Genomic DNA, 16,144 nt, shown 5'->3' with positions numbered 1-16,144 from the left:
AACACATCCTATAAATTGAGGAAATATACAAGAGATACACTTATCTCCATATACCTGAAGCAATATATGGAAGATTTCACATGTCAACAAAGGACATAACTCATTTCTCAACTCATTTCTGCAGTTTTATAGATATGGATTCAAATTTTTCTAAGTTTAAAAACTTTCAAATGAAATATTTAGTTTTTCAACCTGTTATTAATATAACAAACGAATAAAAGAAATAAGTACAAAAGAAAATGACATTAGCAATATTCTAGTATTTACAATGCAGATATTAAAAGTGTTTAGAAGTATTTAAAGTATTTAGAAATAAGTGAATTAAGAGCTGGACATGTAGGCTGCTTGCCTAGAATATGCAAAACCTGAGGTTCCATCTGCAAAAGTGCACAGATAGGTCTCAAAAAAAAGAACTAGAAGCCAGGTTCTGGCATCTCACACCCGTAATCCTAGCTACTCAGGAGGCTGGGTTATGAGGATCACAGTTCAAAGCCAGTCTGTGAAACTGTTATTTTCAAGTAAGCATCAGAAAACCAGAAGTGGCGTTATGGCTCAAAGTGGCAGAGTGTTAGCCTTGAACTGAAGAGCTTAGGGATAACCAGCAGGTTCAGAGTTCAAGTTTTATGACCAATGAAAATAAAAAAGAAAGAATTAGAAATAGCCGATAAATACATGAAGAAGAGTCCATCATTATTAATCATAAAGGGAATGTAATTCAAAACTACAATGAGACAGCACCCAGTTAGAACAGCAATCATCAAGGAAATAAGCAACAACAAATGATAGTGAGGATATAGAAGAAAAGGACTCTCATACAATGTGGGAAGGAATGTAAAGAAGTACAGCCACTACAGAAATAACTATGGTGTTCTTCAAAACACTAAATACCAGAACTATTGTATGAACCTAGAAATAAAGCTGAAAGACTGTAAGTCACCATACAATCGACATACCTGTTTATCCATGTTTATTGCAGGAATATTCACAATAGCCAAGCTAAGGAATCAGTCTTTGTGCCTATCAACTAATGAATGGATGAAAAAAATATAAATATATACACAAGTATTACTCAGCCATAGAGAAAAACAAAATCATACCATTGATAGGAAAACGGCAAGAGATGAGCATGTTATGGGAAATAAACCAGATTCAGTAAGACAAATATTACATATCTTCTGTCATATGCAGAATTTAGATGGAAAAAAAGACATGATAGTAGTAGGGAAAGAATATAATCAAAGTATACTGAATATGTGTATGAAAAGGTCATAATGAAACAAATAATTTTATACAATTAAAAATGACAGAAGCTGGGCAGCAATAGCTTACACCCATAATCCTAGCTATTCAGAAGGCTGAGATTTGAGGATCATGGTTCAAAGAAAGCCCAAGCAGGAAAGTACCAATTAATTACCAGAAAACTAGAAGTGGTACTGTAGCTCAAAGTTGTAGAGCACTAGCTCAAGGACTGCATCTACGAACTGAGTTCAAGCACCATGAGTGACAAAAAGAAAAAAAGAAAGAAGAAAAAAAGAGAAAGAAAGCATTTTTACTTAAAAAATGTAAAAAGCAAGATGACATACCTTGTTTACATAAAAGGCATGAGGAATGCTATTTTAAATATCTGCCTCTATCCTAGTGGCTTATCAGAGCCCTTGAAATGTTACCAATTAGAAAAATCTTGAACATTTAGGTTAGGCTTTTATATTTTCAGGACTCCCCATGTTAAAAGGTAAATATCCATGGAAAGGTAACAGACAAGATCTTTGGTACATCATATTATTTTCTATTTTAATACAAAGCTGACAAAAACAACTATGGAGGAAGAGAACAGCAAGGAGTAGAAGAAAAATATGGTATACCAAGTATTCTTCAGGGGTTAAACCTGAGTGAACCCTTGTTTAAGGTAACATTGGGAAAACAGAGAAAGTCACTGAAGTTCTTGGCCTGAGGCAAAGCAGAAGAGGAAACAGAAAGGGAAAGCTTAGAAAACAAAAGCACTCTTTCAGTTTGTTTGGTTAAAGGCTGGCTGGAGTGGCCTATTACCTCAGGGCATAGTCCTACAGCAGCAGCAGCAGCACAATTCTGAAGCAATCCTAAATACCAGGCTCTATCTTTGGTTATCAGAAAAATACCAGCTCTATCTTTGGTTACCAGAAAGTCTGGGAGAAGTAGAAATAAAAATTCTTAAACTGGTAACTGCCAAGGAAATACACCACATGGAAGATGTTGAAACCTTCATGTCCTATCTCTCTCCACATTCCTCATTCCACCCCTAAATAAGTGAAAAATTGATGAGTGACGGAGGCATGCTGAATTAAAATGTGGACTATGTAGTTTGAACAAACCCCCAAATGATCCAAGTGACTATAACATGTGTCCTTCCCCTATGCAGACAAGCACCTTCATCTACCTAGGTGCTAGTGGCTCACATCTATAACCCTTGCTTCCTAGAAGGTTGAGATCTGCAGATCAGCAGTTCAAAGCAAGCCTAGGCAAGAAAGTCTATGGGACCATTTCTCTGACCAGCAAAAAACAAAAAGTAGAGCTGTGGCTCAAGTGGTAGAATGCCAGCTTAGAACCAAAAAGTTGAGGGACAGCACAAGACCCTGAGTTCAAGTTCTGGTATTGATATACAGAAAAAAAAAGTTTAAATGATAAGTAGATTTAGCTTATTCTCTTATCAGAGCCTGAGCACTGTGCTTGGACTTTCTCAAGGCTAGAGCTCTACCACTTGAGCCTCAGCACCACTTCTGGCTTTTTTCTATGTATGTAGTACATACATACATACATACATACATACAGTTTTCTATGTATGTAGTACCGAGGAATCAAACCCGGGTATTCATGCATGCTAGGCAAGCACTTTAACCACTAGGCCAAACTCCCAGCCCCAATTCCTAAAATTCTTAAATCTGAATCAATGTAAGATTTTTACTGCCATCTAGTGGAAAATGTAGAAAAACTACACAAGCTAACCCAATTTAGAAGCATTAAATGTTTTTCTATACTGAAACAGTGTGCAAAGAGAAATATTATAGATAAGAGAATTTTAGGTAGCATAAGCATGAATACTAGTAACAGACCATTTAGCAATTATTCAACTAATATTTAGCAATAGTTTTGGTTGTGATGTATATTTAAAAAACGCAAAAACACTTCAAATCCATCATTTCACAGATATGGAAGGCTAAATTAATCAATCTAAAAAACAAAACAAAACATATTTTTAAGAAACACTAAATTAAATGACAAGAACAGTATTTGAACAGGACCAAAATTGGAGATAACTCTAAAATGACTGAAAAAGGACAGTTCTCTAACTTGGTTTTTCTGATGGAAGACATTTTTCCCCCTCTCTGTGCCTTTATATAGACAAAGAAATCTATACTTGAACAGAGACAATAGCTTAAAGACATTCAGGGTTTTTTTTCCCTCACCAAATAGTTTTTTTTCTTAAAAAGAAATTATTTTACAAGCTAATTAGCATTTAGAACTAAGTTCCTATACGGATTGGCCTTAAGACATGCTTACCCAGGTAGGTATGCCATGATTGTAAATAGTTGATTCCCTTTCATTTTCAAAGGTTATAGAAAATACATTTCCATTTCATCTACCCTGTTTTCAGAGAACTATCTGAACTCTTGCCAACTTATTGTAATGGAATGTACCTGAATGACCTATGTCCTATTGTCATAGTGGTCAACTGTTAATCACAGAATTTAGATGTTTCAAGAAAACTCTCAGCATTCATGCTTATATTCACTGACTGAATCACAAGATTAAATTCATAATTCTTTCTCAGGGGCCACTATAAATGACAATGGCAAGATTTTTGCGTGATGAATTTCCATTTGCTACCTCTAGCTGCAAGAAAGATTTAAAAAAATTAACTATCTGGAAAACAGAAATAAGACTATCCAGAAGACCAATCCTTTTATCTCCTAGACTGGAAATCAGTATTACTCTTAACCAAAGTCAGGATTCTGTTGACAGGAGTTAGGGGCACTGAATAACTGTTGGGTGTCTACCTAATAGTATTTGCCATACTGTGTCACTCCAAGAACTCAGTTTATCTGCAGATGGGCAATATGTACACTTATACATACTGAAGTATATATAATATATATCAAATGGTATTAATCAAATGGTAGTATACTCTATATACTGGCCTGCATTTTACTTTTTCCACTTAAGAAAAATTGAAGACTTACTCCATTCTGATATGTAATAAAGCCACCTTGTCCTTTTTAGTAAGGATGAAAAATACTCCATTGTATGAATATGCTAAACTTGCTAGTCCTAAAAAGATGTTTTACTTGCAATCTTTGTCATCAAAAATACAGTAAGCACCCTGTACATCTGATAGTGTAGGTTAGTGGTTAGTGGTTAGTAATCACACTACTGATCCAGCTCATTTTTGGAATTGGCCACTTGCATTATGGTGTAAATTCTTGTTGAATGTATGGATTAAATTTAGAGTATGACATCTCCACATAGAGTTTATTTACTGGGAGTAGAAAATGCTTTATGTTTAACTACTTTTTTAAAGAAACCACTTTATTGAATTCTTTTTACTATTTATCTTTTGTGCAGTGAATTCTTTTGAGTTTTCTAAATATAAACTGAAATAAAATCTAATCTCAAATTATCTTAAACTGCCATCATTTAAGTACAATAAAAACAGATTATTTCTGCTACTTTTACTGTTCTGTTTCTAGCCCCTAGCATGTTAACATGCATACACTGATACACTTTAACATGAATTAAATGAATTCACTTTACTTTGTAAAATTTACCTCAACATCTTTCCCAACAAGAATGTTTAGTCAAAAAATAACATTCATATCCTTTCACACACATTCAAACATATCCTATAAGAAATTAATGTTTTCTAATCAGTTAATAAGTGTTCTTAACTTTTACCTTTTGGATCTTAGATCTGATGAATCAAACTGGATATTCATAGGCCCAGGATTTATTTCATGATCTTCCTCTGAGATAAGATGCCTAGAATCGCTTTTCACATTCGCCATTTTTTTCAGATTTTAAGCACTGAGGAAGGGAGTCGTAAAGAAAAGATAATATGAACAATTTTAGAAAAGTATAGGAATTTTCTAAGGATATATATGTGTGTGTATATATGTGTACACACATATACATATATGGTTTTTTTCTTGGTCAGTCATGGGGCTTGAATTCTGGTCCTGGGCTATGTCCTTGAGCTGAAGAGCTCAAGAATCTCAGAGCTGGGAGCATGGCCCAGTGGTAGAATGCTTGATTAACATGTACAAAGACCCAGGTTCGATTCCTCTGTACCACATATACAGAAAAAGCCAAAAGTGGTGACGTCACTCAAGTGGTAGAGCACTAGCCTTGAATAAAGCCCAAGAACAGTGCTCAGGCCCTATGTCCAAGCCCCAGTAAGAATATCAGTCCTTGGACTGATACATACATATATATATATATATATGTATGTATGTATTTAGACAAGGTTTCACTGGATTGAAGCGATCCTCCCCTGCAGCTCCTGAGTAGCTGGGATTGTGCAGCCATCATGTGGGGCTTAAAAAGGTTATCTTAACTAAAGGAGATGTCTGAAATGTTTATCAAAAACCTGCTAACATGAAAATTTACAGCTTAATGAGAAATGGAACAATCCATTTCCAGGAATAAAGCTTATTAGTTTTATTTGGACTCAATACTGAAAAAAAAAGTTTAAAGATCTTTTGAAAAGCATCAAAAATAGTGAAGAAAATTAGGTCATTCTTGGCCAAAGTTAATGAAACTAGAAAGACCTAAAGGATACTTCTCTGAAATGACCTTTTTGTACCAGCAGAATCTGAGCTGATGTTTTCAAAGCTTAGAGAAGTATTACAGAAATTGGAGCCAAAACTTAAGAGTTCATATAAAGTAAGATTAATATAAAATATATGCTAATCAATGGTCATTATTATTGAAATTCATTAATATGGAAAAAATGAGATAAAGTTAATTAATGTTACTAAATGAAAGAAGTAGAAAATAGAAGTTTAATCTGTCAGTTCTTCTTTTAACATAAAAAGTGTGGTTGGCTCTGGGTGTGCAGTGGCTCATGCCTGTAATTCTAGCTACTCAGGAGGCTGAGATCTAAGGATTGAGGTTCAAAGCCAGCCCAGGTACTAAAGAATAAAGAACTAGAGACTCTTATCTCCAGTTAATCACTAGAAAACAGGAAGTGGGGCTGTGGCTCAGGATTAGGGCCTTGAGCTGAAGAGCCAGGCCCAGAGTTTAAGCCCCATGACCCACCAAAAAAAAATGTAGTTGGCTTATTTTGCCTTAAAATTCAAAACCAAAAAATTTTAATCTACTAATTTATAAATTAAGAACTGGGAGTTTTATTAAACTTCTTTAATTTGAAATGGCAATTTGATGAATTAACATTATTAAAATTAAATTCAAATTAATTAAAATAAGTCAAGTAATTAAAATGAAAACATCTTATATGTCCCAGTAAAAGATACATTTTAAATTAATCTGGGCATAGCTTAAGGAGGGGCAGGAGTGTGGCCTAGTGATACAGTGCTTGCCTAGCATGCATGAAGCCCTGGATTTGATTCTTCGGTACCACATATGCAGAAAAAGCTGGAAGTAGTGTTGTGGCTCAAGTGTTAGGGCACTAGCCTTGGAGAAAGTGAAAGGCCAGTGCTCAGCCCTGAGTCCAAGCCCAGGACTGGAAAAAAAAAAAAAAGCTTAAGGAAAGATATGAAACTTATTTTAGGTAAGATTCCTGCCATTAAATTACTTTACAAAATGTTAAAGTAACATTCTATTTCATTGTATTTATTTATTTTTGGTGCCAGTACTGGGGATTGAGCTCAGGGCCTGGGAACTGAAACTTTAGACATTTCACTTTAGAGCTCTACTTCCTCAGCTCCATTTCTGTCTCTTTGGTGTTGGCTGGCTCCAAACTTAAATCCTCAGAGCTTATCTTCCTAAGCAGTTAAGCTTATAGGATGGAGCAAACAGCACGTCCAGTGAAAACATTCTTTTGATTGAAAATAATTATTTTGGAAATTAAGCAAAGTTGTGTACCTAATATCATGTAGACAAAATGTGAAATAGTATAATGAAAATGCTAAATACTTCTATGACATTAATTTGTAATAAGCATAACTGATATAATGATGACATAAACAGATTCATTTTGAATATCAATTTATGGGCTTGAAAATAATGTCCCAGATGCAAAACTATTAAGTCAAAGCTAAGTCACTTAATAAAGAGTTGCTAATTGTTTAAGACTTGGTTTAGTAAAGGGTCCTGCTATGCTTGACTCTTTATGTCATCTACAAAATTCAATTAGGGTGAAACATAACTGCTGACATTAGTATTAAAAGTTCAGCCTTCAGGAGATTACTGAACTATCTAGGGTATTAGTATCTTATAAAAAGGCTGAAGGAAATTATCCAAACCCCCTTTGCTTTTCTGTCTCTTCTACCAGGTAAAAACAGCAAAAACATGCAATCTGGGAAGCAGAGATCTGACCATTACCAAATGCCTGACTGTACCTTGATCATGGAATTCTGATTCAAGAAATAGCAGATATAAATTTCTTCTTTTTCCATTACCATGCATGAACAGCAGCCTGAGCAAACTGAGACAGCTCCAAAGGGATATCAGTAGCTTATCTAATTTAGGTGATAACTTCCAATTTTATTTAAAACAGTGGTACCTTGAGAAGCACTTAAATCTCTACGAAGGACATAGAGGGTAAGAAAGACTATATATCATCATTTTTTTAAAGGTTTGACTACATTATCAGTATATCTCAAAGCCTGTCAGTTCTTTCCATACTAGACTCAAAAACTCCTTTTCACAAGTCTTTGCAAAAGTAAACCTGTAGAATCTAGGTGAAGATGCTTGCATTGATTAGCAATAGAATACATTGTTTGTTCCTAAACAAGTGTGACTATGGATCTAATACACAAATATTAAATTAGTACTAATTTCAGGTATTTTAGCCAGGGGCTTGCAAAATCTTTTCCGGATAGGGCTAGACAGTAAATAACATCAGGTTTATCCAGTCATCTGGTCTCTGCAGTTACTCAACTTTGCTTCAGTGTGAAAGGCAATGTATAAAGGAGTATATATGGTTGTGGTCCAACAAAACTTCATAAGAATATATATCCATCAGCAGATAAAATCTGGTCATTACCCACTTCTACCATATACAAACATTAAAGCTAAGGAACACCATAAAAAAGGCAGACTAGTGGAAGTAGCTATGGTATACATATTTATTTTCTTTTATAAAGCCTGTGACTTCCATAAAACAAACAAACTTATCTAAATTTCTTCCTTACAAATAATGTACTGGTCAACCATAAGGAACTATAATAATACTCCAATCTGATGTGAGTTGGAACATGCTTCTAATCTGATCGATCAATGCTTCAAAGGGTGTTATATCTGGTAATTCTAGAGAGCAATAAAGAAATTATCAGAGAAGGGATCTATAATCTTAGCTACTCAGGAGGTTGAAATTTGAGGATTGAGGTTTGAAATTGGCCCAGGCAGAGAAGTCTGTGAGACTCTGGTCTCCAATTAACCACCAGAACACTGGAAGTGAAGCCATGGTTCAAGTAGCAGACCACTAGCCTTGATTGAAAAAGCTAAGGGACAGTACAAGCTTGTGGCTCAAGTGGTAGACTGCCATTCTTGATGGTATCTAGCATCCAGTCCCTGAGTTCAAGTCCCAGTATAAGCAAAACGTTACCAGTCAAAGCAATGTTACTGTGCTGAAGAATCTGTCCTTCCACATCAGAAAAAGTAAATGCACTGAATTAAGTTTAGGTGATAAGAATAACAGTAAAGGACTGAAATTTGGTATATTATACAAGCCTGATAGAAACTTCTAGTAATATATCCTTTAAAAAATATTGCATAGTTTTACTGTTGGTGGGAGTTTAAACTCATTCAACCACTCTGGAAAGCAGTATGCATGGTGATTCCTCAAAAGACTAAACATAGAGCTCCCTTATGACCCAGCAAACCCACTCCTTGGCATTTATCTAAATATCCAGAAACAAGGGCATACTAAAGCTACTAGCACAATGATGCTCAGTGCAGCATTATTTAGTATAGCTAAGATATGGAACCAACCCAGATGCCCCTCAGCAGATGACTGGGTCAAGAAGATGTAGTACTTATACACAATGAAATTCTATGCTGCCATCAGAAAGAATGACATTGCCTCATTCCTAAGGAAATGGAAAGACGTAGAAAAAATCATATTAAGTGAAGTAAGCCAGACCAAAAGGAGCATAGACTCAGTGGTTTCCCTCATTTGTAATTATTAGTACACATCCAGGATTCTCCTAGCAGAGGATCACAATAGCTTAAATGCTATGTACACAGTCATACAGGATGAGACTAAACGAAATGAACTCTAGGATATGAAAGCAAGAGGTTTATCTTTGTGACTGATGTTCTTAGTGTACTATGTGAAATTATTTCTTTTCTCTTTTTTTCCCTTCATGGTTAATCTCATGTTGTTACTGTATCTGACTTTGTTACCTGGTATACATTTATTTGTTTATTTGAAATCCAGAAGGGAAGTAGAAAAACAAGATGATTGGGGGTGAGGGTGAGGGAGGGAAAGTGGGACAAAAACATGAGAAGGGATATCAAGATTTGAGAAGTAATGTACCCATTACCTGACGAATGTAACTGTAATCCCTCTATACATTATTTGAACAGTAAAATACAATGAAAAAATTAAGGACAAAAAATATTGCAAAGCTTCAACTTGTAATTCAGCTTGGTATTCCTATTTTCCTATGCTGAATTTACCCTTTGTTGTATACACTTAGGGTATCATAAAATCACAACAGCATATTATTTTGTGGGCATAAAACTTATACTGTAATGATACTGTAAGAAGAAATCTATTGCTAAATGATCTCAGAAGTCTGTAAAACGAGAGTGGGAAGGTAAAAAAAAATTTTTTTTGTGGGTCATGGGGCTTGGACTCAGCCTTGGGTGCTGTCCCTGAGCTCTTCAGCTCAAGGCTACCGCCCTACCCTTGAGCCAAGCCCCACTTCCTGTTTTCTAGAGGTTAATTGGAGATAAGAGTCATTTTGTGCTCTGCAGGCTTTGTACCTTGATCTTTAGATTTCAGCCTCTTGAGTAGCTAGGATTACAGGCGTGAGCCACTGCACCCAGCAAAGGTAAATATTTTCTTAGAGGCATAAAAACCAGAGATATAACATCTTTTTTTTTTGCCAGTGCTGGGGTTTGAACTCACGGCCTGAGTATTATTGTTCGTGGGTTTTCTCAAGGCTAGTGCTCCATCACGTGAATCTCAGCATCACTTCCACACTTCCAGCTTTTTCTATGTATGTGATACCAAGGAATTGAAGTCAGGGCTTCAGGCAGGTTAGGCAAACACTCTACCACTTTGACCCACATCTTTGACATTAACTTTTATCTTAATATATGTATATGTACAATGCAAGGAGATTTTTAATTCAAGTCACAATTTTTCATCTGACCTATTGAAAAGGTCTGTTCGGTTAAAAAAAAAGCATTTTCTTATTATCTTGTATATGTCGGATAGCTGTCATGTCAGAATACACTAAAAAGAAGTACGCGTTAGTTTGCAGATCTACTAATAGCACAGGGATTGCCACAGAGTCATGGTAATTAGCTTTCAGCCAAGTTGGTTGTGAACTGATTGGCGATGAAAGGAGTTCCTCCAACCCGGTTCAAGCGCTGTCCCGCGCCACCAGTATTCTAGGACAGCTCACACACCAAGCCACCCGCGGTTAACGGGCGAGTCTCCCGGAAAGCGGGGCCCCCCTCCATCTCCAGTCCTAGCACGGCGCGAAGGGGTTCCCTCCCACTTCACCCGTCCCAACTTTCCCACTCGAGCTCACAAGGGCGCTCCCACTCTGCACTCCCTCTCCTCGCCTCTCATCCCCAGGTTTACTTGCTGTAACCCTGTCTTTTCCAAAGGCTCCAGTCCCGCCGCCGACTCCCGGCTGAGAGCGGCGCGCGCCTCCAGCCCGAGCCGTCCCCGCCGCCCGACTCGGATCCCCACAGCTCCCCGAAAGGAACAGGGTTATCCCGGTGACAGCCCGTGTGGCGGAAAGCTCGGTTCCACCTGTCCCTTCTCGTCGGCTCCTCTCCCCGCCCTCACCGGAATTAGTTTGCCCGCGAGAGAAGGTGCTCCGTACAAGCAGGCCAGCCCCTCCACCTCAAAAAGCCTGGTGGGGAGGAAAAGCCTCTTTCCAAACCTTGCAATTCGCCGCCCGCCGGCTACTCGGCCCCCAAACAGGAAGAAGCAATGGCCTACTCCGCAAGGGCCGGCGGGGGATGTAGTCCTGGGTGCGCAGAGCTCGCGGCCTCAGTCCAATCCCCGGCGCGTTGGACTACGACTCCCAGAGGGCTGTGCGGTGGCTGGTGCGCCTCCTTCCGACCCTCGTAAAGGGCGGGTCCTGGCGCGGGCTGGTGTAGGAGTTCAATGGGAAGTGGGGCTGGTTTCCGCGAGAGCCACCAGAGCATCTAACAGAGAAGCATTCTGTTGCAGCTTTTACCGCCTCAGACGTTGGGAAATGTTGATGGGGAGTATCTCCATCTAAGGCTGACCCCTGGTTATCTCTTCTGTCCGGCTTTTCTGGCTAGTGTTATATGTATTTCTGGTCACGCGCTTGAACCATGTGGACGCCAGGCGAAGCAGGTTTGAGGGACAAAAGTTGTTGGCTCTTTCTCCTAGTCTTCTTTAAAATGACAAATTAGTGTCTGAACTTGAAGGGGGGCTTTAGGAGAATGTTAGCTCCTCTTCCCAGCAATTTTTCCCAAAGTCAACACAATACACAATCTAAGAAAGTGAAAGAAATGTGTTCATTAGGGAACAGTTGCTCAAGATAAATCTTTTTGAACCACATAACAATCCATAAGCCCTGTCTACACAGTAAGCCAATGGCCCTTCAAAGAAAGAAGAAACAAAGAAACCTGTGTGTATATATATATATATATATATATATATATATATATACACACACACACACACAAACTCACACTGTACTGTAATATGGTAAGTTAAACTATTTTGCTTATAATATTCTTTTTTATTTCTTTAGCATAATTCTGTTGTTTTATTCATATTTTACAATAAGCAATCTTAAGGACTTTTAAATAAGTTGTTACCACCAAGCAACTTTCAAGTGGCAGAATCCTGAAGTCTGTTTTCTTTTACTTATACCAAACATCATCTTTATTGTTGAAAGCTTGGCAAATGCAGGTGATTAAATGAATGTTGTATTTAAGAGAGATAAAAATCCTTTTGCTGAGGAAGTCCTTGTTCAAAAACTTTTGCAACTGCTCTTTGCCCTTTCTTTCAAATCAGCAGTATGTTCTTTTGATAGTGTCAGTGATAGCAAAGTTTTCTTCTTTCTCAGCATTCCAGGAAGGGAAAACAATGGTAAGCAAGGCTGGAAAGCACAAAAGTACACAAAGTGATATCAACAAAAAGGATAGAATAGGGAAGTTGGAGTATCTGTATCCCTTCTAAAGCAAAGAGTAACTAGCAAAACAGCAATCACTTTTTTGTTGTGTTCATTGGTTCACTCAGGAGACTGAGTGAGGTATTAGGAACATAATTCCAAGCCCACCCAGGCAAGAAAGTCCATGAGACTCTTATTTCTGATTAATCACCAAAAAGCTAGAAGTGGAGCTGTGGCTCAAGTGGCTGTATACTAGCCTTAGCAAAAAGCTAAGGGATAGTGCTAGGTAGGCCCTGAGTTCAACTCCATGTCCCTCCTCACCTCCCAAGAAAGAATAATTTTAGAAAACTGAACTAACAGTGAAAAGATTACTGTCATTAGAGAAATGAGGTGGAAAAAAACACCTGATGAACTTTGGTAAGGGAGCTCTTTGGTAATTTTCCACTCCGCAGATTGGGAGGTGAAGCCACATTCATAATGCATGTCACAAGTACCAAAGAACACAACACAGACCTCCTTCTCAAGGAATTGCAAGTTGTAAATTTTATTCCACTTAAGGACTTGACTTAATTTTACCTGCTATAGCACTCCTTAGGCAGTGTAAAGGATTGTATCACAAAACAGCCTCTGCTACAGAGGCTAGGTATAAGTTCAAACAAATAATACATGAGAAAGGAAAGGCTTAGGAAGAAGTTATTTAGTAGATTTTGGGTTTTTTTTGTGGGGGGAGTCTAGAAAATTATGTGCATGCCCTGTGGATGCTCAGAAGAGCTCTCAAAATACCTTCAGTTCTCACCTCTGGCTCACTTTCAGTGTACACAAGTGTATACAAGTGTAAAATGAAGGTGTGGCAGTGAGCTGCCTGGGTAAAGTATTGAGGGAGTGCCTCAGCATAGTTAATTGTCTGCCTTGTGATTCCAGCTAAACAGGAAGTATAAATGGGAGAATTGTGGTCTATGACAGCCCAAGCAAAAATTTGAGGCCTTGTATCTATGTTAGTGGGTACACAAGACAGAACCCTATGGGTAGTTCTATACTCATAGTGTAGAATGCAGTCCCATTCTTCCAATAAATTACTAGATAGAAGCCAATAAGAAAATAGAACACTGGGAAATAGAATACACGCATACTATACTAAATAGATAACATACACTTATAGAGCACTCTGCCTCTAGTAGAATACATGTTCTTCTAAACTGCATATGAAGCATTCACTAAAATAGACCAAATATTTGGTCAAACACAAATTTTAAAAGATTGAAATGGTATAGAGTATCTCCTGAGTACATCACTTAGGATGAAACTAAGAATATGCATCAATAAAATCGTAAATGTGAAAATTATTAGATAATAAAATTTCAAATCAGCAATGGGCTAAAGCAAAAATATAGCAGAATACAGAAAATGCTTTGAGACAGTTTGATATGGTGGTGCATATCTGTAAACATAGCTACTTGGGATGTGGAGGCAGGAGAATCAGGAGTTCTCAGGGAAAATTAGGATGCTAACTTCTTTTCTTTTTCTTTATTTCAGTGCCACCATGAGGTGAGCAAATGCCTCCACCACATGCTTTTGCTTCACCACAAGCCCAAGGGAAATTATGTGGGTTCCAATCAGGGGATACCTTAGTGTCCAGTAGCCTCTTATGCAGAGTGGACTGTGAAATCTTACTTTATTTTTATACATTAGCAAGAATTACAGTCTGTGGGTTTAAAAAAATGTATGCATGCTTAACATGCCTGTTGGTTACAATGATTGTGTCTGTTTAGTGTGTGTGTGTGTGTGTGTGTGTGTGTTTTATGTTTCTACCAAGCATTTTTCCAGGTATGGCCTTCTGTAACTTGGGGCTGGGGGTGTTTAGGAGGAGGGAGGGTTTGCTTATTCCTAGCTAACTTTAGTATGCAACTAATCTATAAACATAGACTTATAGTTAATCTTTGAGATAGGGTAAGCAGGAGAAAGGAGAAACTGCTAAGAACTAGGTACCTATGAGGGAGGTCAGCTTAGGTATTCTTTCCTTTCAAAATTGTTATTACCACCCCTTCCCCAGCCCCAAGTGAGGAGCAAGACTATATACCTGTTGGGTAATAGGATATTAAGTTAGCAAGATTTTGCCATAGACCTATGTGTCAGTCCTGCTTTAGTGAGAACTAGCAACCTATATATAGGTGAGACCAGGCTCACACAGAAACCTATATATTGTGGGACAGACAAGTTTTGGCCTGCATCATTACCAGTCTTGGAATGGATGAGCCTGGCATCCCCATGAGACTCAGGTGTGATCCAGCTTAACACTGGCCACTTGATGGCAGCAAACTTTCTACTACCCCTCCCCTAACCTCTGCAACACAGTTATCCCTCAATGCTGACTAAAAGAGCTTAAGATCTAGCACCATGCATAATTTTGTATCATAGTGAGGTGAACTTCAGTTTGTGTCATTGTCACCTGTGGTATACGACTGGGTGCCTCCTTGTGACTGCCACACCAGTATTACCCAAGTCCGTGTCAGCTTTGGTAAGACCGTCAAGGAACTGCCTTTACCAACACTACTTCAATCTTGGGTAGAATAACATGGAAAAGGACTTCATATGCCAGAGGTAGAAAAGATAATAAGCACAAGACTGTGTCTTAAAAATCAGTGCTGGGCTGATGAAAACCAAATACCAAGTAGGCAAATACTAACAAGCTCCCAACTCCAGTATGCCTGCTGTGGACTCAGCTTCACTGAACTTCTATTCTTGCCAACATCACCTGCATCTGGTTTCATCAGTCTTGGCCTATTCATCTCAGCATTTGAGAGCCTTGGTCCTACCATTCTGCTGTTGTCATAGTCCTCCTCCTCCTCCTCCTCTTCCTCCTCCTCCTCCTCCTCCTCCTCTTCTTTTGCTGGTCATGTGGCTTAAACTCAGGCCCTGGGCTCTGTCCCTAAGTTTCTTTGTGTCACAGTGCCACTTATGGTTTCTTCTGAATAGTTTGTTGGAGATAAGTGTCTCATGGACTTTCTTGCCTGGGCTGGCTTTGAACCATGATTTTTAGATCTTAGCCTCCCAAAGTAGCTAGGATTATAGGCATGAACCACCAGCTCCCAGCCTTACTGCTCTTGTTACATTGGTGGATTGTGGGTTATACAATACATAATTATGTCGTCAGGTGAGGTTTCACAGTTCCGGACCATAACTTTGTGACTATAGATGAGGTATTTGAATATACATTCATCCTGGGGAGAGCATTGTATGGATGAACTTTGACAGAGCTTCCACAATTCATACTGAGTAACACCCCCTGAAGATTTGGGGCAAACCCCAATAGACTAGTAGCAGGTTTGTAGCCAACCTCAACTTAGGATGCCACCTAGTGCTGAAATAGAAGTGACTACAAGTTAGAGAAAAAAAAAAAAGTTTTTTTCTTGAATTTCTAGAAAGACAGGCACAAACAAGCTAGATTCTGGAATAAGCACCCTGTCCTTTAGTTCTCAGATGATGTCATATACCACTAAGCATGAAAACGGTTCATGGAATATAGCCATTGGTCAGAATAAGGTGTCAGACACGGAACAGATAGTAATCGGACTAGGTTAATGATCAGATAGAGCACTGAAAATGGTTATTTTAAGAAAACTCATCAGACTTCAAGAGAACACAGAGAAACCATTTAA

The 16,144-nt window shown here is 38.1% G+C and overlaps 1 protein-coding gene across 8 annotated transcripts in view; it reads right to left on the bottom strand.

Moving 5' to 3' along the window:
* Positions 1–11,386, bottom strand: part of Slc38a9 (solute carrier family 38 member 9) — a 51,405-nt gene extending 40,019 nt beyond the window's left edge. For 3 of the 8 annotated variants that reach the window (XM_090331934.1, XM_090331937.1, XM_090331936.1), the window contains exon 1: positions 3,535–3,665. Coding sequence is in view for 5 of the 8 variants with exons in the window: in XM_090331936.1 (XP_090188062.1) it covers positions 3,535–3,578 (44 nt within the window). In the remaining 3 variants the exon portion in view is untranslated. Of the gene's footprint in view, positions 1–3,534; positions 3,666–4,926; positions 5,056–10,535; positions 10,552–10,972; positions 11,053–11,182 lie in introns of those variants that run through there. The other 5 variants (XM_090331930.1, XM_090331931.1, XM_090331933.1 and 2 more) reach the window with 5 other exon arrangements.
* Between the last annotated feature and the right edge of the window lie 4,758 nt (positions 11,387–16,144).

The sequence above is a fragment of the Megascapheus bottae genome, chromosome 4, assembly GCF_031878675.1.
Source record: "Megascapheus bottae isolate mThoBot1 chromosome 4, mThoBot2.hap1, whole genome shotgun sequence".
Taxonomy (NCBI): Eukaryota; Metazoa; Chordata; class Mammalia; order Rodentia; family Geomyidae; genus Megascapheus; species Megascapheus bottae.
This window is presented reverse-complemented; position numbering and strand designations above follow the sequence as displayed.